At 50.8% G+C, this 20780-nt stretch overlaps 1 protein-coding gene across 1 annotated transcript in view; it reads left to right on the forward strand.

Moving 5' to 3' along the window:
* The first annotated feature begins 406 nt into the window (after nucleotides 1-406).
* The window catches only part of FA2H (fatty acid 2-hydroxylase), a 76185-nt gene continuing 55811 nt past the window's right edge, over nucleotides 407-20780 (forward strand). The window contains exon 1 of the mRNA XM_084644281.1: nucleotides 407-723. Within this exon, the coding sequence (XP_084500407.1) occupies nucleotides 457-723 (267 nt within the window). The 5' untranslated portion in view covers nucleotides 407-456. The remainder of the gene's footprint in view (nucleotides 724-20780) is intronic.

Genomic DNA, 20780 nt, shown 5'->3' on the forward strand with positions numbered 1-20780 from the left:
CAGCGTGTGTCTCGGGAGGAGCGCGCCGGACTGGCAGGCAGGAGAGCTGGGCTTTGTGCCCTGTTCCCTGCCGGGTGACCTAGGGCAAGCCACAGCCCCCACTCCGTGCCTCAGTTTCCCCCCTGTAAAATGGGGCTACCGTTCCTGCCCACCTGTCTGACGTGCTCTGCCGGTAGAGGGGGCCGGGCGTTGTCAATAACACTCAGCTGCACCCAGCACCTGGGTCCCCCCCTTCCTCCGGCCGCCCCCGAGAGAGGCGGGTCTGGCTCTGGGCCCCGCCCGCCGCCCCAGCCACCAATCAGAGCCCCGCGCGCCTGCTGAATATCCATGAGGCGCCGCTTGGGGGCGTGGCGGCGCTCATGCCTATGCATGAGATGGAAATGAGCAGGTGCCGGGCTGGCGACTGCGGGTGGCCGAGGAGCGGAGCTGGAGCGGCCCGACCCGACCCGACCCGCCATGGCCCCGCCGCCCCGCGCCTACAGCCCGGCCGAGCTGCGGCAGCGCTGCGCCCAGGGCGCCTGCCTGGTGCTGCGGGGCCGCCGCCTCTACGACCTCAGCGGCTTCGTGCGGCTGCACCCGGGCGGCGAGCAGCTGCTGCGGGAGCGGGCGGGCGGGGACGTGAGCGCCGCGCTGGACGGGCCGCCGCACCGGCACTCCCGCAACGCGCGCCGCTGGCTGGAGCAGTACTACCTGGGCGAGCTGCGCCCGTCGCCCGCCCCGCAGGTACCGGCCCCGCAGCCTGCGCCCGTCCCGGCCCCGCAGCCTGCGCCCGGCCCGGCCCGGCGCGCCCCCCCGCGCAGCCTGCGCCCGTCCTTGTCCTCTGCGCCCGGCGCGCCCCGCTCTTCTTCCCCGGCGCGCTTCCCCGTCCCTGCGCCCCCCCCGCCTGCACCTGTCCCTGCCCGGCGCGCCCTGTCCCTGCCCCCTGCGCCCCCCCCCGCCTGCGCCCGTCCCTGCCCCCCCCATCCCTGCGCCGTCTTTGTCGTCTGCGCCCGGCGCCCTCCCCCCCCCGCAGCCTGCACCTGTCCCTGCCCTCTGTACGCCCCCCCGCCTGCACCTGTCCCTGCCCCCCATCCCTGCCCCCTGCGCCCCCCCTCCGCAGCCTGCACCCGTCCTTGCTCTCTGCGCCCCCCCCCCCGCCGTCCTTGTCGTCTGTGCCGGGCGCACCCCGCTGTTCTTGCCCGGCACGCCCCCCCGTCCCCTCCCCCGCAGCCTGCCCCTATCCCTGCCTGGCACCCTCCCCCCCCCCACAGCCTGCCCCCTGCGCCCCCCCCCGTAGCCTGCCCCTATCCCTGCCCGGCACCCTCCCCCCCACAGCCTGCTCTCTGCGCCCCCCCCCCGCAGCCTGCACCTGTCCCTGCCCTCTGTGTCCCCCTGCCATCCTTGCCCTCTGTGCCCATCCCTGCCCAGCGCACCCTGCCCCCTGCGCCCCCCCGTCCCTGCACCCCCCCCAGCCTGCCCCCTCTCCCTGCCCGGCATGCCCCGCCCCTACGCCCCCTGGCCGTTCTTGCCCTCTGCACCCCCCCCATCCCTACACCCCCCCCAGCCTGCCCTCCCCCCAGCCTGCACCCGTCCCCACAGCTCCCCCCCCATCCGGCATGCCCTGCGTCCCCCCGTAGCCCCTGCCCGCCCCGTCCCAGCATGCCTGCCCCATCCCGGCTTGCCCCCCCTCCTCCCCGCACCCCCTCCCCACGCCCCGTCCCCACCCTCTGTGCTCCCCCCGAGCCTGCTCCCATCCCTGTGCCAGTCCCTGTACCCTGTCCCTGCCCTCTGCAACCCCCCAGCTTGCACCTGTCCCTATCCCTGCCCCTGTCCTCGCCCTTTGCACTCCGGTCCCTCAGGCCCCTGTCCTCGCCCTCTGCACCCTGGGCCCTGCTCCCTTCCCTGCCCCTCTGTGCCCCATCCCTGCATTGCACACACCTCCCCAGTTTGCACCCATCCCTGTGCCCCGTTCTCACCCTCTGCACCCTGGTCCCTCAGGCCCCATCCTCACCCTCTGCACCCTGTGTCCAGCTCCCTCCCCCCCCCCCCCCCGTGCCCTGTCCTGGTCCCCCTGTCCCCGTCCCATACCTGCATTGCGTGCACACCCCCAGCCTGCACCCATCCCTGTGCCCCGTCCCTGCCTCCTACACCCCAGTCCCATCTCTGCACCATGGGCCCCGCTTCCTTCCCTGCTTCTCTGTGTCCTGTCTCTGCCCCCAGTTCCACCTGTCCCCGTCCTCTGTGCCCCATCCCAGCATTGTGTACACCCCCAGCCTGCACCCATCCCTGTACCCTGTCCCTGTCCTCTACTCCCTGGTACCCTGGGCTCCACTCCCTTCCCTGCCCCTCTGTGCCCTACCCCTACAGTGCACACCCCCTACCCCTTACATCCATCCCTATCCCTGCCCTCTGCACCCTGGCTTCTCCCTGGGCTCCCTTCCCTGCCCCTTTTCCCTCTACACTCTGCATCCATCCCTGACCTCTGCACCCCGGTCCCCCAGACCCCTGTCTCTGCTGTCTGCAACCTGGCCCCTCCCTGGGCCCCCCTCCCTTTCCTATTCCTGCAGTGCATACCCCTACCCCCTGCATCTATCCCTAGGCCCCTGCCTCTGCAACCTGGCCGCTCCCTCAGTCCCCCTCCCTTCTCCTTTGCCCCCTATTCCTGCAGTGCACACCCGACCCCCTTCACCTGTCACCTACGTGCCCCCCTTTCACTTCCATGCTGGCTTATTGCTCATCTTCTGAACTTCAGCACTACCCCTCTACCCCCATCCTCTTCCCCTCTGTTCTTACTGGGATGTGGAAATATGGGGGGGGGGAGAGTAACAACACAAGGTTTGTGGTTCACTAGCCCCACCTTAGCTCACAGCAAATCCCTTTTGCAATCTCTGCTCAGTTCTGAAGTGTTGCGTTGGTGGGGATACTCCCAGAGGTAGAGCAGTTGTTCCTGGATGCCAGGGAAGGAAGATCAGTGGCAGGGCACAAATCCCAGCAGGAGGTGCCTAGAGGTGGGCTGCATTGTATACATCCCCCTCAAGCCTCCCCCCATCCAAACTTCAGAGAATGTTACCACTAAGAATGAAATAATTGTTTCCTTTAGGCTAAACTGAGGGTTTAAAATTTCAAAATTGTTCGCAGAAGTGGGAGGAAAAATGCTTCATTTCTTCATGCAGAGATCCTGGTTCTCAATTAATTCCGTTCTCAGATAGCCTGTGTGCGGCTTTGAAAGGCTTCATTTCTGTGCACGGGCTAAAGGGGCGGAGGCGGGAGGGGTGGTTAACAGCTGATGCGAGAGCAAATGCTACACTCCCGTCACTGCATGGCACTGCCCTCCCTGCTCAATGCTACGCTGTCAATGATTGTACAGGAACAGTGAGCTAGTCTCGTGAGCTCGCACCCAGCCTCTGTCATAAAGCTGTGTACTGACGCACCAGAACTTCAGCAGTAAAAATTGGTCAGGTCTGAGAAATTACCAGACTTCCTCTGAAGGCGAAGAGCAATGTTTTTGTAAAAGTATTTTTGAAGAAAATCCATTCAACTGGTTTTGAGTAACTAGTCTCTCAAATAATTACCCTGATTTTTAAATCTTGATTCCTGTCTGTTTCCTGGTTTCTTATCTCCTCCAGAGGGAAAAGGCTGGTTACTAGAGCTAAATTCAGGTTTTCTTACAAGTACTTTATTTGCTAAAAAATACAGTTGCAGCTGACCACGAAGATCAATGACGGGGTGCTCACCAGGGGTATGACACACCAGGTTCAAACCCTTGCTCTGGAACAGAGCCAAAACAAAATCTTCTGATTTAATCACACTGAATTTTTATTTGGTTTGACTGAATTGATTTTTTTTTAAAAATTCTCTACTGGCACTGGACCAAAACATCAGCTGTTCACCAAGCTCTGTTTGTTGTTGTCCCTGCAAACTTTCCCTAAAGGTAAATCCCCTTCAATTCATGTGCCAGCTGGATTTAAAGAAAAGTTTTGCTTAATCCTCACTGTTCACAATAGTGGCAATAGATCGGGCCCAACCCTGCTGCTAATGCCAACTCTGTACTATGTGTTGCTCGCTTCCATTAGCAGGCATGGGATGTGATGGGCATCTTCCCAACATGGGAGTCACTGCCCAAAAGCTTTACACTTCAAAAAGACAACAGGCAGAGATGGAGGGTAGGGGAGAGCAGGGGACAAGAGACAGGTAAGCTGGCCGGGTGATGACAGGCTACATGTTGATGAAATACAGCTTGAATGTGTAATCATGTTAAACTACATATTGGACTAGCTTAGAGCCCTGCTGTTATCCCTGTAGGAGCCGTGATAGAAATGGGTGTTCAGGAGGGGATAGTAGCTGTACCACCTGACTCAGGAAACATGTCTGGGACGTGGCGTGGTGACCTGGGCTGGAGCAGCAGAACAGAGTCACACTGAGACTGGCAGTATTGGGATCGCAGCAGGGATGGAGGTGCTAAATAGGGAAGATCGTGGCCAAGAAATGCAATTTTAGCAGTGTTTTGTATCAAGTGTTGGAGGCAACATAAAGTAGGGAGTCGGAGAAGAGTCTGCAGTAATCACAGCTGGATACTTGGGTCCTGGCTCAGAGTTCCTGCCGTGGGAATAGAAAGAAAGCTGGATCTTAGCTGTATGGCAGAAGAGGCAGCAGGGTTCAGACAGGTAGGGCAAAGGAGAGGGAGGAGTCAAAGCGCACTTGCGCCATATGCACCAGGTTGTTGGGAAGGCCTGCGTGCTGCCTGCCGTTACAGTGAAGGGGGTGCTCAAGGTGGGGGGAAGAGGTTTGGGAGAGAAGGTTAGGAGTTCTGTTGTAGCCAGGGCATAGTTGCATTGGGAGGGAAAGCAGCCACAGGGCATTGAGGTTACAGTGTCTGGGGGGGTTGCAAAGACTGTAGATGTGGTGCCTTTAGAAGACTTACTTTGATTTCCCCCTTGTAACTTGGGGTAGTGATCCTTGTGCTTACATATTTGTAGGTTTGAGTCTCACTGGCAACTAGACTGTGCTTGAAATGAGGATTAAATGGAGGAAGTACTTGGCTTGAGATGAAAAGATCCAAAAATGGCTCCTTGAAATTTCAAGCGTTTAATACTACTAGTGTCCCTCTGTCTACACAACGAAACCACATTGTGCCACAACATTGGTGCGGTAGGTAACTTTGGAGGCTGACTCAAATGCAGGCCAGCTTTCTAGGGCAGGGATAGAAAAATGGTTAAGGAATTATCGTTATTTGAAAACTAGGCTTGGTTCACTCCCTCTGAAGCTGCTGGAGAGAGATCTTATGGCAACAGAAGATTTTCCACCGTCCACCTCTGAACCAGCTAAAGAAACTTCTCAAATGTACAGTAAATGCCAGCAGCTGGTAGCAGCGCTAGTTGTAAATCAAGCCAATCAGAGAAACGTAAGGCTGGAAGGGACCGTGAGAGTTCGTCTAGTCCGACCCACCCCTCCACCCCAGCTGCGGCAGGGTCAAGAATGCTTAAATGCTTATTCTCCCTTGTAAATGTGCTTGAATGTTACAGCTGGAGAAGCCGTACGTCACCACACAGCTTTGTTAGCCACCCCTTTCAGACAAGGCACAAAGCCTCTCGAGTCAAGAGCCAGGGTCTTAATGCTTGCTTACTTTGACTCTTACTTTTAGTCTCTCCTCCCGCTCCCCACGCGCCTTTGCCAATGTTGGAGTGAAGGCGGGCTGTTCTGTGCGTGCATGGTAGCTGTACAGTGAAATGGCATATCAGGCAGTGCTCCCAAGGAGTCCTCATTAGCTTGGCCAGCAATGCTCACATCTTCAATTTAAAGAGCCAGCGACCCGTCCAATGCTTGTTTAAAACTTAAACCCCAAGCAACATGCTCTCAGAAGCTAGTTGTGGGTGAGATGTGAGGGTAGTTACCCAGTGCATCTCTCACCAAACTCAAGCACTTGGAAGCAAGGCAGCAGCTACCTAAGGAGGCTATAAATAGTGTGTTCATATAACCGACATGTACAGTATTCTTATCCAGTACAAAGAGCTCCTAAGTCATGTGACAAAGTTCCTCCTCTGCCTTGGTGGGTCCTGCACTTATTGGTGGATTTGCTTGCCTCAGAGATTCATGGCAGCCCTCAGCTTGGCCACTTTTGCTAGTGGCTCAAACCTGCCGTTCATTCAGCTACCCTCATCACTGGCCAGCATGGGGAAAAAGGAAGAACAACAATCCTGCCGATCCACCATGTGGGTTGGGGAACAGCCCAGAGACCTTCCCCTCTGGGGGAACCCACAGTCCAGGTCAACTCCTCCTGTGTCTGATCAGGAGTTGAGAGGTTTGGGGGGAACCCAGGCCCACCCACTACTCTGGGTTCCAGCCCAGGGCACTGTGGATTGCAGCTGTCTAGAGTGCCTCCTGGAACAGCTGCAGGGCAGTTACAACTCCCTGGGCTACTTCCCCATGGCCTCCTCCCAACCCCTTCTTTATCCTCACCACAGATCTTCCTCCTGGTGTCAGATAATGCTTGTACACCTCAGTCCTCCAGCAGTCCGCCTTCTCACACACACCACCAACTCAAGTGAGCTCCTTTTTAAACCCAGGTGCACTGATTACCCAGTCTGCCCTAATTGATTCTAGCAGCTTCTTAATTGGCTCCAGGTGTCCTCATTAGCCTGCCTGCCTGAATTTGTTCCAGCAAGTTCCTTCTGTTTCAAAAACTGCCTGTTACCTTACCCAGGGAAAATGGACCTGCTTAATCTGGGACTAATCTATCTCAAAGGGCAGCAGCTCGGGGGCTTGCGTGGGGGTGGCCGTCCACAGATCAGTCAAAATGCAGACTCCAGTGGCTCTCCTTGCTTCTGCTGCTGTTCCAGGGCTCTGGCAAGGCTGGTTTCCATATCTGACTGAGCAGGCCTGAGACTCGGACTGTGCGGCTCTCTGGTGTTTCCCATCTGCAGCCGGCTCACCGGGCGTTCCAAACGAGCCCTAGCTCCAGGGATATTGATGCTAAGTTCGTTGGTGCGGGTGCTGCCACGGGGGTGGACTGGTTCAGGAGCAGGTTTTGGAACAGTGTTTGGCAGCTGATCATCGGCCATGCCAGGAATCCCCTCTCAAGCAGCAGCTCTTCTCCTACGCCATCCTGGGCTCTGCCCTGTCCGAGGCCATGGGACTCTTCTGTTTGATGGTGGCACTCCTCATCCTGTTTCCTCTGTGACCGCCTCTGGGCCAACCCATGGCTTCCATCACTCTGTGCCCTCTCCGGTTTGAGTCTGCCTCCTTCACCAGAGCGTTCCACATTTATACTTAGACAAAAGCTTTTCTCCTGAAAAAACTAAAACAAAACACTCTCCTGTAGCCACCTGGCCTGACCCTGTCACAGTCATCACAAGACCGATGTGGGGAGGGGGGGCCTTTAACCTCTGCAATTCCTGAGACTAGGGAGCTGGCTCCTTCCCCTAATGCCTTCACCCCAGTGGGGAAAGTAGCAGTCCAATTCACTTCCCACTGCTGGTCATGTCCATCCGTCTCCCTCCCTGGCTCCTTAACTACTCCCCTGCAGAGAGGGTGCTTGCCACTGCCATCCAGGGATGTGGAGGTGTAGAAAAGAGCCAACACAACGGGCCAAGGGAGCGGAAGATGAGGGCTCTCTCTTCTGCTCCTCCTGCAGGTCACCCAGTAGTGGTTCCACTCACTGCTGGCCTGGGGCTCTGTCCGCTTGCTGGCTGATTTCTGATCTCCTGTCTCCTGCTTTCAGATAAACAGAGGCCGGGGTTCTAATCCAAGTAGGTCATTCCAAGGGTCTTCTCTCTGGAGTGTGGAGGGGCTCCCTTGTTGTAAGCTGCCCTGTTTGGGGACACTTGCCAGAGACCCCCTTAGCACTCTGCACCCCCTTCACAGCAGCTAATATCAGCTGGAATCTTGCTGCCTACCCCTGGAAGTGATCTAGCCGGAACTGGTGGCAGGTCTTTCATAACCAAGGCTTCCTCCCTTTCCTTTGGACTGTTCTCCCTTGGGGAGGGTGCCAGAGCCAACGTTTAGTGACCTGCAGGCCATGGGGTGCAAGGTTTCTGTTTGGCTAATTTGTTTTGTTTTGTTTTTGCTTTCTTGGCTTAGTTTAGCCCTTGTGTTTCAGCATGGAGCAGCGAGGGCTGTGCACCAGCTGTCTCTCAGGGACGGCTTTGTAAATCGTCTGAATTTTGGTATCATAGGGCTCCTGTTAGCATTTTTGAAACAAAATTCTTCAGTCTTCCAAATCCTTGAAAGAGCAAATGGTCCCCAGTTTGGAGACTCTTCTCCTTTCTCCCATGCCACTCCCCTTCCAGCCCCCTCCCCCGTGCTCCCAACGAGCTAGCCAGACAAGCAAGTTCCTGTTCTGCAGCTTGTTCTGGAGGGGAATGCCGTTCAGATTTAATAATTTTATTAAGATGATGTTAAAATAAAAAAGGTACAAAGTTTAAGTGTAGAAGCTTCTGTTTATCAGGGAATAAGGTACAGATTATCAAGGGGTGCAGAATTCGGTTTAGGATCGGATGGCATAAGGAAAACATAATCTGTAATAGCCCCGATTGGGGCTAAAAGGTTAATGGGTCAAAGTACAGACATGGAGACACGAGGGTATGTTCATACAATGGCTCTGTTCAGGTGTGGAGTAGAATGAGTGATATGATGATGAGGATGGATTTACCCTCCTTTGGTGAGATTTAATATTCAGGTTTCAGAGTAACAGCCGTGTTAGTCTGTATTCGCAAAAAGAAAAGGAGGACTTGTGGCACCTTAGAGACTAACCAATTTATTTGAGCATAAGCTTTCGTGAGCTACAGCTCACTTCATCGGATGCATCGATGAAACTTATGAAGCTTATGCTCAAATAAATTGGTTGTCTCTAAGGTGCCACAAGTCCTCCTTTTCATTTAATGTTCAGTGAGTTTATGGTTCCAGTCAAGAGCCGAGGAAAGCAGACCGTGGAGGGAGATCAGACATAACCTGGCACTAGACAAACTCTCTATCTGGCATCTGCTGATTTAAGTAACAAGTGACTTGCTTGCTGCACGCATGCCCTCAGACTTGGATTTGCTTTGCCTGGGCCAGAAAGGATTTAAATCCCATTCTAATGGCACAGCAAACACTTGTCGCCCAGAGTCCCTGTTAAGAGGACATGTCCCACTTGCCTTCACTGACTGCTTGTGTGTGTGTGATGGTGGTGTAGCCGTGTGAGTCCCAGGATATTGGCAATACAAGGTGGATGAGGTAAGAGCTTTGATTGGACCAGGTAATAGCTTTTATTCTCTCACTGACAGGAGTTGAAAAGAGATTACCTCATCCACCTCCTCTCGTTTTTTCCATCTGTAAATGACCCTGTCCTTGTGCAGACACCGCAGCTGTTTGGGCTTTAGGGGAGGCTCATCTCCACCTGCGACGTGGCCTGCGGGTCTCACTCTGAGCATTTGGGGTGGGTGCACGCTGCCCACGCTGGGATGGCCGCGGCAGCGCTGTGAAGCGGGTCGTGTAGAGATGCTTTATCGCTGGGGGAGTGCTCTCCTGGCAATTTAAACCCCCACCCCGAATGAGGGGCGGTTGCCCCATTGCTGGGAGTGTAGCTCCTGGGGACAGTCTCTCTGCTGGCGCTTTTGAGCGCCAAAACGTTGGTCGCTCGGGGGGTGTTTTTCACAAAAGTTTTAGCCGTGAAGGTGGCAGTGCAGACACAGCCTAAGTCTGTCTTTTTAAGGCCCCCATGACCTCATGGCGTGTCTTCAGTTTGCCCCCAAGCAGAGGCAAATCCTTCTCGCATAAGTCTGGATTCTACCGTAGACTTAGACACCAGTTCTGATCTCGGTGATGCTGGGGGGGTTACTGCTCTGCTCTGTTCTGTGAGGGAGCTTTGCTCTTGTTTCCCAAGGGTGGGAATGCCTGGTGTACTCAAAGGATGCTCAGGCAGCCCACAGCTCTGTGAAATGGGACCTGCATGATTTCCAATAAGCACCTTCCAAATGGTTCCAGTGGAAGAACAAGCCTGCAACTTAGGCTTATCTCCTATTGCCACAATCCTGTGCTAAGGACACCCTATGCAGCTAAAAGAAATTTGTCATGTCTCTGGGTGATTCAGTCTCCCCTGGATCATTGGAATGTAGGCTCTAGGTCAGCTCACTGGACGTCTAGGAGGGTTGGTGTGTATGGCTGAAGACTGGACAGGCAGGAGACACATCCTGGAGAGGGAGGATTTTGAGGAATGCTGCATAGAACTTGGATGAATCTAATGCTGGTTTCTCCAGTCTCTGTTAATGGCTTGAACCTGTTTGACCACATTCTGGCCCTGTGTTTCTTATAAAGATAAGGTCTTTGACAGCAAAGAGGCTGGAGGACTGGGTGTGCACTTGGAACTGGGGTTTGCTGCCTCTCACAGCTCTTGCAGGCAGAATTAGTTAACAGTAGTTCTGAAATGCAGGCAGAAGCCCCCTAGAATGTATGCTGATTTGTTCACTTGAACTTGCAGAGTGGCTAGCTCTGGGATTGATTCTAACGATCCCAGATAGTCATGTTATGCAGTTCTGCAATTGCCACTGTATCGCATTGACTGGAGGTTAAGAGGCATTCTGCTTTTTTTCACTAGCAAGTCCTTAGAGAGTCTTTGAGTTCTGATTACCAGATGCACTGCAGGCACTTCTTGGTGAAGTGGTAGAGCCTGAACCAGGAGCCTGAACTGTATAGAAGATTCTCTAAAATCCACCGCCTGGCTGATGCAAGAACTGGAGTCCAGAGCTATAAAATAGGGCATTTATAAACAAGGCATAAAGTTGGGCCCCCATCCAACAAGTCCAAAATTTTGCACAGAAATTGAGTATGGGGATGTTAAATAGTGCTGTATTTACTCAACTTTCTTGGGCATGAATGATGTTGGAAACATAGCTTACATCACTCAGTTCTAATGGGATTTTCCAAATGGAGGTGGGTGCTCATATACCATCGAAATGCATTGGAAGTTGGGTGTCTTGGAATCTCCCTGTCTAAAGTGACTGACTTTTGTAGGCTTAAGTGGTCTAGTTCTCTCTGCCTTGTATGCGACTCAAGGGTCTCTGAGCAGCGGCCTGCGTGACTGTTGTTGTTTGGCTACTGCATGTTCTAATCAGGGTTCCCGATTCCCTAATTTTTAGTTGCTGTTTTCAGAGTTGGTGTCCCATGTGTGCCACCCTTTTGGGGTTAAAGCGTTTCCCATGTCCCAGCTTCCAGGGAGCACTTCTGGGGCTTGGGCTTCCAGGTATTTGAGTGCCTCAGGCAGGCATGTCCATTTCTGCTCATGCTTCTGTGGGTCCTGAGTATGTGTCCTCCAGACAGCTGCTCCCTGGCACATATCCTGGGATGAATCAATAAACCCAATTATCTGAAATAAAACATCACTAGTTTTGCAATCAGAACAGAAAGAAATCAAAGCTAAGTGGGATAATTATAATCTAGTCTCTAGTCTGGGTAACAGCCTTGCTAGATTGGGGGGGAAGAAATCATATAATTGAGTCTCTGATTTAGGGAAAATACACTTTGATCAAGGCATCACTGGTGGTATGCTGCTGTGTCAGTAAAAAGCCCCTGTACCATCACATTCCTTGGCTTGGCATGGGTAGGGGTGAACTGCCTGCATCCTCCCTTACAAAAGAAGATCTCATGTTCAATTCAGAAGTGCTGTAAATATCATGATGCTTTTTGTTGCTGATTGAACTTATTCTTATTCTTCTTCATCTCCTCACAAAGGCACCAAATGTTTAATGACACTTCTAATTAACGTATGTTGCTTTAATGTCCTGTGGCCTCCTGGACGGCTGAAGAGGACAAGAGCTTTAAGGACTCTACTAGTCTTCTGTCTTCCTTCTATCTTGTGGTGCAGGGGAAGAACCCATCTGGGGACAGGGAAGCAAGGTTCTGTTAGGGCTGGGGCCTGACATTCTCGGGGTACAAATCTCACTTATGCTCTAGTTTATCCAATCCATGATCTCTCGCAAGCACAGGTAACTAATAAAGGGTGCATTGTGATGAGGATTGGGTAGCAGCGTCCCCTTATCTTGAGTTTGGTATTTTACTTCTTGAATCCCACCCCTCAAGACTGGTTATCTTAAACCATGAGTGTCGCAAGCCAGCCACAGCTCAGCTACCTACAGAACCGGCTCCTGGGGTCGAGGGCAGGGTAGGAAGTGAAGTGAAGTGGTAGAAGCCAAGAGTGTGAATTTACTCTTATAGGGCTCCTAATATCACCAGAGGGAAACTGAAACAATGGAAAGGTTTGAGCTGCAGAGAGAGCTCTTCCTCATTAATAACAACAATAATTTCTTATATACAGTTATATTGTAGTAGTGTTGGTCCCAGGATATGAGAGAAGGTGGGTGAGGTAATTTTTATTGGACCAACTTCTGTTGTTGAGAGGGATGAAGGCCTGGCCTATGTTACAGAGTCAGGTTGCCATAAGTGCCTTGCATCAACCTAGATGTGGAAATTTCTTCACTTAAATTTGGCTCCCACCAACATAAATACCTCTCTACGCTAATTTAGTAACACACCTCCCCATACGGCTTAGTCACGGTCGATGTAATTAGGTCAACGCCCTGTCAGTGTAGACCCTAAACGTGAACAATGGTTCACGTTGACTGTTACTGGCTCTCGGGAGCTGTCCCACAATGCCCCACATTGACAATACAATCAATAGAAGTGCTCCTGGTGATGATGCAGACACAAGGAGCCAAGCGTGCGCGCAGAAGCAATTTAATAACTGTGCTTGGCTGTATGTCGACGTAATAGTGTAGAGATGGCCAAGTTTCTGAGTTTACAAAGCTCTTCTTCAGGTCTGGGAAACTAAGGCCATATCTACATTAGCGAACTCCCAGGGGCACAGCTGTATTGATGCTGTAAGATCGTTCGTGTAGCTGCTCTATGCAACTGAGGGGAGATCTCCCACTGACGTAATAAAACCACCTAAATGAGAGGTGATAGCTGTGCACACGAGTGCTTATGCCAGCCACAGTGACATACCTGCACCATTGCAGCTGCGCTGTGGTAGTGTGTCTGATGAAGACGCTTTAAGCCCCCCCCCCCCCCCCCGGGGGGAGGGTTCTCCTGTCGACTTAATTACTCCACCTCTGCGAGAGGCAATAGCTATGTCAGCAAGAGAAGCTCTCAGGTCAGCATAGCACTGTCCACACCAGTGCTTAGGTCAGTGTAATTTATGTCACTCAGGGGTGGGGATTATTCACATCCCATAGCAACGTAAATTATACCAAAGTAAGTGGTAGTGTAGACAAGCCCCGAGTTATTTTCCCAGACCTGAAGAGCTCTGTGTAAGATCTGAAGCTTGTCTCTCACCAACAGAAGTTGGTCCAGTACAAGAGATTCCCTCACCCACCTTGTCTTTCTTATGTAGCGCTTTTCATCAGTAGAGTCACAATCTTGCAATGCATTTATCCTTTGAGGTAGGGAAGCAGTGTTATTCTCATCTTAGAGATGAGAAACTGAAGCCCAGAGAGGCTAAGTGACTTGCCCAAGGTCATGTGGATGGGAATCTGGGAGGCAGTGACCATGAGTTGGTTGAGTTCAGGATCCTGACACAGGGAAGAAAGGTAAGCAGCAGGATACGGACCCTGGACTTCAGGAAAGCAGACTTCGACTCCCTCAGGGAACGGATGGCCAGGATCCCCTGGGGGACTAACTTGAAGGGGAAAGGAGTCCAGGAGAGCTGGCTGTATTTCAAGGAATCCCTGTTGAGGTTACAGGGACAAACCATCCCGATGAGTCGAAAGAATAGTAAATATGGCAGGCGACCAGCTTGGCTTAATGGTGAAATCCTAGCAGATCTTAAACATAAAAAAGAAGTTTACAAGAAGTGGAAGGTTGGACATATGACCAGGGAAGAGTATAAAAATATTGCTTGGGCATGTAGGAATGATATCAGGAGGGCCAAATCGCACCTGGAGCTGCAGCTAGCAAGAGATGTCAAGAGTAACAAGAAGGGTTTCTTCAGGTATGTTGGCAACAAGAAGAAAGCCAAGGAAAGTGTGGGCCCCTTACTGAATGAGGGAGGCAACCTAGTGACAGAGGATGTGGAAAAAGCTAAGGTATTCAATGCTTTTTTTTGCCTCTGTCCTCACTAACAAGGTCAGCTCCCAGACTGCTGTGCTGGTCATCACAAAATGGGGAAGAGATGGCCAGCCCTCTGTGGAGATAGAGGTGGTTAGGGACTATTTAGAAAAGCTGGACGTGCACAAGTCCATGGGGCCGGACGAGTTGCATCTGAGAGTGCTGAAGGAATTGGCGGCTGTGATTGCAGAGCCATTGGCCATTATCTTTGAAAACTCGTGGCGAACGGGGGAAGTCCCGGATGACTGGAAAAAGGCTAATGTAGTGCCAATCTTTAAAAAAGGGAAGAAGGAGGATCCAGGGAACTACAGGCCAGTCAGCCTCACCTCAGTCCCTGGAAAAATCATGGAGCAGGTCCTCAAAGAATCAATCCTGAAGCACTTGCATGAGAGGAAAGTGATCAGGAACAGCCAGCATGGATTCACCAAGGGAAGGTCATGCCTGACTAATCTAATTGCCTTTTATGATGAGATTACTGGTTCTGTGGATGAAGGGAAAGCAGTGGATGTATTGTTTCTTGACTTTAGCAAAGCTTTTGACACAGTCTCCCACAGTATTCTTGTCAGCAAGTTAAGGAAGTATGGGCTGGATGAATGCTCTATAAGGTGGGTAGAAAGCTGGCTAGATTGTCGGGCTCAACAGGTAGTGATCAATGGCTCCATGTCTAGTTGGCAGCCGGTATCAAGTGGTGTGCCCCAAGGGTCGGTCCTGGGGCCGGTTTTGTTCAATATCTTCATAAATGATCTGGAGGATGGTGTGGATTGCACTCTCAGCAAATTTGCGGATGATACTAAACTGGGAGGGGTGGTAGATACGCTGGAGGGGAGGGATAGGATACAGAAGGACCTAGACAAATTGGAGGATTGGGCCAAAAGAAATCTGATGAGGTTCAATAAGGATAAGTGCAGGGTCCTGCACTTAGGACGGAAGAATCCAATGCACTGCTACAGACTAGGGACTGAATGGCTAGGCAGCAGTTCTGCGGAAAAGGACCTAGGGGTGACAGTGGACGAGAAGCTGGATATGAGTCCGCAGTGTGCCCTTGTTGCCAAGAAGGCCAATGGCATTTTGGGATGTATTGAGGGACGTGATCATTCCCTTCTATTCAACTTTGGTGAGGCCTCATCTGGAGTACTATGTCCAGTTTTGGGCCCCACACTACAAGAAGGATGTGGATAAATTGGAAAGAGTCCAGCGAAGGGCAACAAAAATGATTAGGGGTCTGGAACACATGACTTATGAGGAGAGGCTGAGGGAGCTGGGATTGTTTAGCCTGCAGAAGAGAAGAATGAGGGGGGATTTGATAGCTGCTTTCAACTACCTGAAAGGGGGTTCCAAAGAGGATGGCTCTAGACTGTTCTCAATGGTAGCAGATGACAGAACGAGGAGTAATGGTCTCAAGTTGCGGTGGGGGAGGTTTAGATTGGATATTAGGAAAAACTTTTTCACTAAGAGGGTGGTGAAACACTGGAATGCGTTACCTAGGGAGGTGGTAGAATCTCCTTCCTTAGAGGTTTTTAAGGTCAAGCTTGACAAAGCCCTGGCTGGGATGATTTAACTGGGAATTGGTCCTGCTTCGAGCAGGGGGTTGGACTAGATGACCTTCAGGCGTCCCTTCCAACCCTGATATTCTATGATTCTATGTAGGAAGTCCATGGCAGAGCAGGAAGCTGAACCTGGGTTTTCCCACCACCATTGGCCCATCCTTCTCTTCTTACGTAAGAGCTGACTACAAAACAGCTATGGCAGGACCTTACTAACAACTGGCAAACCAGCCAACAGTTATTAAATAAACCAAATAAAGCAAGGACAATGAATCAGGCTGGTTTATTTTTTGACAGCTGCAATTCAATTGGCCTGTGTGTTTGTAGGATGTTTGAGATCAGAGCCTCAGTCGTGACGTTGATGCCATAAAATTTTACGGCATCGAGCGTACCATGCACTAATACTTCATTCTGGGAAGTTAGACAAGGCTGAGAATAATTTGAGCCCTCACTACAGCACTCTTAGAACTGAGTGGTGGGGAGATGCCCTCAGTTTGCATAAGTGAGCAGATGAGCTAGATTCTATGGTATTTGGGTCCTAACTCCACAAATAGATTTCAGGAGCTCAACTTCTTTGAAAACCAAAGCTATGTCTGTACAATTGGCCTCTGGAAGCTCCTGGCAGAGGGTGGTCTTTTCTCCCCTTTCCTCCCCCTCCCCCCCCCGCCTCTTGCTTTTAAGTAGCAGAAGCTTGTCAGACATTTTGATTTGGGTTATGTTTTTTGTTTTGTTTTAATTCCAGTTCCTGATATCTCTTCTCTAAACCTTACCCTCAAAAATTTAAATAAATCAAACCAAACTAACATGATGTGTGTGAACCTTCACTCTGCTTGTGTGTGATGTTTGTTCAGATTACAAGCTCTTTGGGCCAGTGACTGTCTATTACTGCTTGTGCAGTGCCTACCCTGATCTTTATCTTGGTTGGCGTTAACATAATAAACAATGATAAATCGTGCGTAGCGATCACATTTGCTAGTGGGTGGGACTTTATCTGCGTAGTCCTGCCCTGGTCTGATTGGGACTAACCATGGGCATCATGTGAATGCAATTTATAATCCTTCAGAAAGGACTGTTCCAGGTGCAACAGGAAATGGCTCTCCCCTTGCAAGGTCTGGATGAAGACGACATTGGCTGTGTTTCCTTGTTTCAGTTTTGTGGGGTTTTCTTTTCGCAGGAACATGAGACCTCACTTGGTGGCCATGTGTGTTGTCATGATGAGGCTGGAGCAATGTTGCCTTCACTCATGCAAGTAGTGCGTGGATGTAGCTAATATGCTGGCTATGCACGTCATGAGCATGTTTATGTTGACTTTCATTATCTAATACTCCCTTGTGGGGGTCAGAGATGATAGAAAGTCTGGGGGCAAATCATAAAACTTTCCATCTACCTTAATGACTCAAATTACAGGAGGGCTGCAGTGAGCTCTAGGCCAGTGGTTCTCAACTTTTTTTCATTTGCGGACCCTTAAAAAAAAAAAGTCAACTGGAGGTGTGGACCTCTTTGGACATCTATTGTCTGTATATAGAGTCAAATTCTGTTCAGTTTTCAGTCTGTCTTTTGTGGATCCCTTAGTCATAAGCTGCGGACCGCCAGTGGCTGAGAACCACTGCTCTAGGACACGCATGAGCATGTGAAATCACAGCTGCGATGGAAGCTGCCTTGCACCCTTTGCTCGAGTGGGTGTTGCTGTCCATGGCCCACCATCCTCTGGCTCAGCCGGCACTCCCGAGTTTTCACTCTCTTCTCCAGTCATCTTTTTTCTGTTCTCTGCCCACCGAACCTCAAATAGGGAGAGAAAGTCACAACGTCTGCAGGTCTGATTTTTGAGTCAGCGCACTAGCACCTTTGGCCTCGGTGAAGTTGTTATTGATTTGATCAGAGCCAGCTTCCTACATCGTTCAAACAAGCTCTCTCTGGCTAAGCAAACTCGGAGAGCAGGATGCCTCCCAAACCCCTTCTTGGAGCAGATTATGATATTGATGACACGGGGCACGATGCTCATAAATCAAACATGCCTCAGATTATTTTGTGTCTTTGTCTTGAATTGCTGTTCACTTCTTGTAAAGCTTCACCTGTGTTTGTGGAGTACCAGAATAGAAATGGAATACCAGCCCCGAAGAGCTTTCAGTTTACATTAATGGAGAGGAGACGGTGACCCAGATGGGACAGGGTTATTGGAGGCTGATAAGATTGTGGTTATTGGGAAGACTTGTGGCGGTGGTCTTAAGTAACATAGAAGGCGTCTGTTTCTAAGCATGTGTTTAAGGAAATCAAAATCGGAGCTTCCATGGGGGTATTGGTGACTCATGGAAAACTAGTTCTTAAATTAGGTAGCTTTTTCACTCTGTAGTTCTCTTTTCATCATTCATTAGGGCAGTGATACTGCTGCGACTGAGACTCGTGCGCCACAAGTGGCTCTTTAATGTGTCTCCTGTGGCTCTTTGCAGCACACGATATTAAAACACTGATTTAATTTATTAACCAATCAGAAGGCTTTTACTGTGTTATTAACCAATTGTAGTTGATGAAATAATACTTGGTCAGTCATTTTGCTGAGAGAATAGTTACATACACACACACACACACACACACCCCTTGTATGTGTATATATACATACACACACAAAATATTTCCCTGGGCATACTATGACACTATGAATCTATAGCACTGTAGTAAATGAGACCATGAATTCACACTCCTGTAGCTCTTCTGGGTAATGTAGATTGGTAATTCAGCTCCTGAACCACTGGGGTCTGAGCATCACCCATTATTTCACAGCTCATCCACTCCTGCTGCTCCACCCAGTTGTTGAAAACCACAATCCTCCACTGAGCCTTGTTCCTGGCTGCCATGGAAATAATCATGCAATTGCGTCTGAGACCTGCAGATTCCATCTGCACCATAGCAGGGTGATGGATCCCCGTGCTGGGAAGCAGTTATATTGCCTCAGTGGCTTTATGTCACTCCACAGCTTGCTGCCTCTGTCCAGTTTCAGGTGGTGTTGGAGGGCTGGACCGGTGCTGGGGCCTCTGGGCATGAGTGCCCCAGTTAACACTGGAGCCCCCTGTGCTAGCTCCACACAGACCCATCAGGAGCTCTGAAGAATTTACAATCTGAGGGTCCAGGCCCTTGCCCCTCTTGTTTCCCTTCTCCTCTCATTCCTTCTCGCAACCTCTGGGTCCTTTCTCCTAAAAGAACCCCCTTCTCTCATTCACTGTTCCTGAAGGGAGACTTCCCTGACCCCACTTCCCCACAGGGCCTGCATGTGCTCTCTTTTCTCTCTGACTCCGCTTCCTTCTCTCCTTCAGTCTGACTTCCACCATCTTGGCACTGCTGAAACCAGTGACCTTGCCAAGGGCAATGACCAGCAATGCGTGGCCAAAGCAAAGGGTCTCCTCAGTCCCTCCTTTTGGGGGTCCCATGCCCTCTTCTAGCCCCGTCTCTCTGGATGTCCCTAAGAGTTCAGTCCTTGATCCCCTGCTCATCAATCTGTGTTCTTTCCTTCAACAGCCTCGTCATCTGTCCCCTTCTTAATTCTGCTGTATTTACGGCCCTGCCTTCTATGCTTGGAACAGCCTCCCTCTGCCCAGCCTCCAAGCACCTGCTGTCTTGGCATTCAGGATCATTCCATATTTGCCCAATCTCCCATGGCCAATAGACCAAGGAGATCTGCTACTACCACCCTCCTTCCTCAGCCTCTGAATTATCTGCATTGCATTTTTCTGTCTTTGCTGTGGCAGGTCCCTGGCCTGAGGCACTTTAGACTCTTTTGTGAGGCACTGTGCATCCCTATGATGCCAATTAGTTTAACATTAATGCTGGAGAATTAATGAACAAACTTTAGCTCTTGCCTCATATTGAGCATCTCCATGACTAATGTATTCCCCTAGCTTTGGGAGGTATGGGCAGACCATCTTAGCCTCAGACTTCTGTTCCCTTTTTATTAGAGTTGGAAAAGGGCAGAGAAAGGCAACAAAATGATGAGGGGTGTTTGGAACAGCTTCCACATGAGGAGAGCCATGTGGTGTTTAGATGTTGCTTGTAATGATTAGAATTGGGATCACTGGCTGAGAGTCTGAAAGGACAGAAAACAGGAAGGAGGGGGAGGAGTTGAGAGGTTGGGAGAAAGCTACAGCAGGTGCAGGCAGCAGAAGCTTGGTACAGAGGTTTCCACTTTGAAAATAAAGTCCTGTTGAAGCTTGTTAGTACCTTGCCTCGTTGCTACAACATTTTGGCGACGAGGGTGGGATCTTCTGCCTCTGAACCCACCTACGCCCTTTCTGCAAAGCCCAGGTGAGCCTCCAATTGCTTTTACTACCTGGATCCATATGTTTGAGACTTATCTGCTTGCAATCAGTGCTACAGAGATTTCTGAAGTAAGAAAGTGTGCTCTGGTAATCCACTGCCTTGGAGCAGAAGGACAGCGTATATTTTACACTTTTCCCCTTGCAGATGATAAATGAGACTGCACTCACTGCATTAAAGGAATTTTTTATGCCAAAAGTGAATGTAGTAGCTAATCGCTGCAGATTTTGCCAGCATGAGCAAAAACCAGGGGAAACTATAATGAAATATATTGCTTCCTTGAGGAGTCTGATTGTAATTTGTGACTTTGGGAATATGGCAGATGAGATGATTAGAGACCAGCTCATTGAGAAAACAACCATGCTTCATGTAAGAGAACACTTACTTCTAGAGCCACAATTTACACTAGAAAAAGCAATAACCATTGCTACTCAGAGTGAGTCAGCTACAGCGGAAGCCAAAACAATGAGCCTGGATACAGGAGGCATCGTCCAGGCTGTGACTCCTTTGCAGAAAAGTTCACTACCACTGCAGACATACAATTGCAAGAGGAAAACTAATGAAAAACCACTGAATCAGCAAATTCAAAATACAGTAAAAGCATGTTTTCGCTGTGGATCCCCACAACACCTTGCAAGCTACACAGGATGTCCAGCAAAAGTAGCTCACTGCAATCATTGCAAAAAGATTGGACATTTTGCTAAAGTATGCGACAGTTCAGTCAATGTAGCCAGTTCAATTAACAGGTGCATGCAGTTACAATACCAGATGTTACTGTGCTGAGCGTGGACAAAATCACTACTGCACATATTCCAGAACAGATAAAGTGCACTGTAAACGTTTCTGCCGTACCCTCAGGCAAACCACACTCTATCCAGC

The sequence above is a fragment of the Lepidochelys olivacea genome (assembly GCF_965140295.1).
Source record: "Lepidochelys olivacea isolate rLepOli2 genome assembly, chromosome: 12".
NCBI lineage: Eukaryota > Metazoa > Chordata > Testudines > Cheloniidae > Lepidochelys > Lepidochelys olivacea.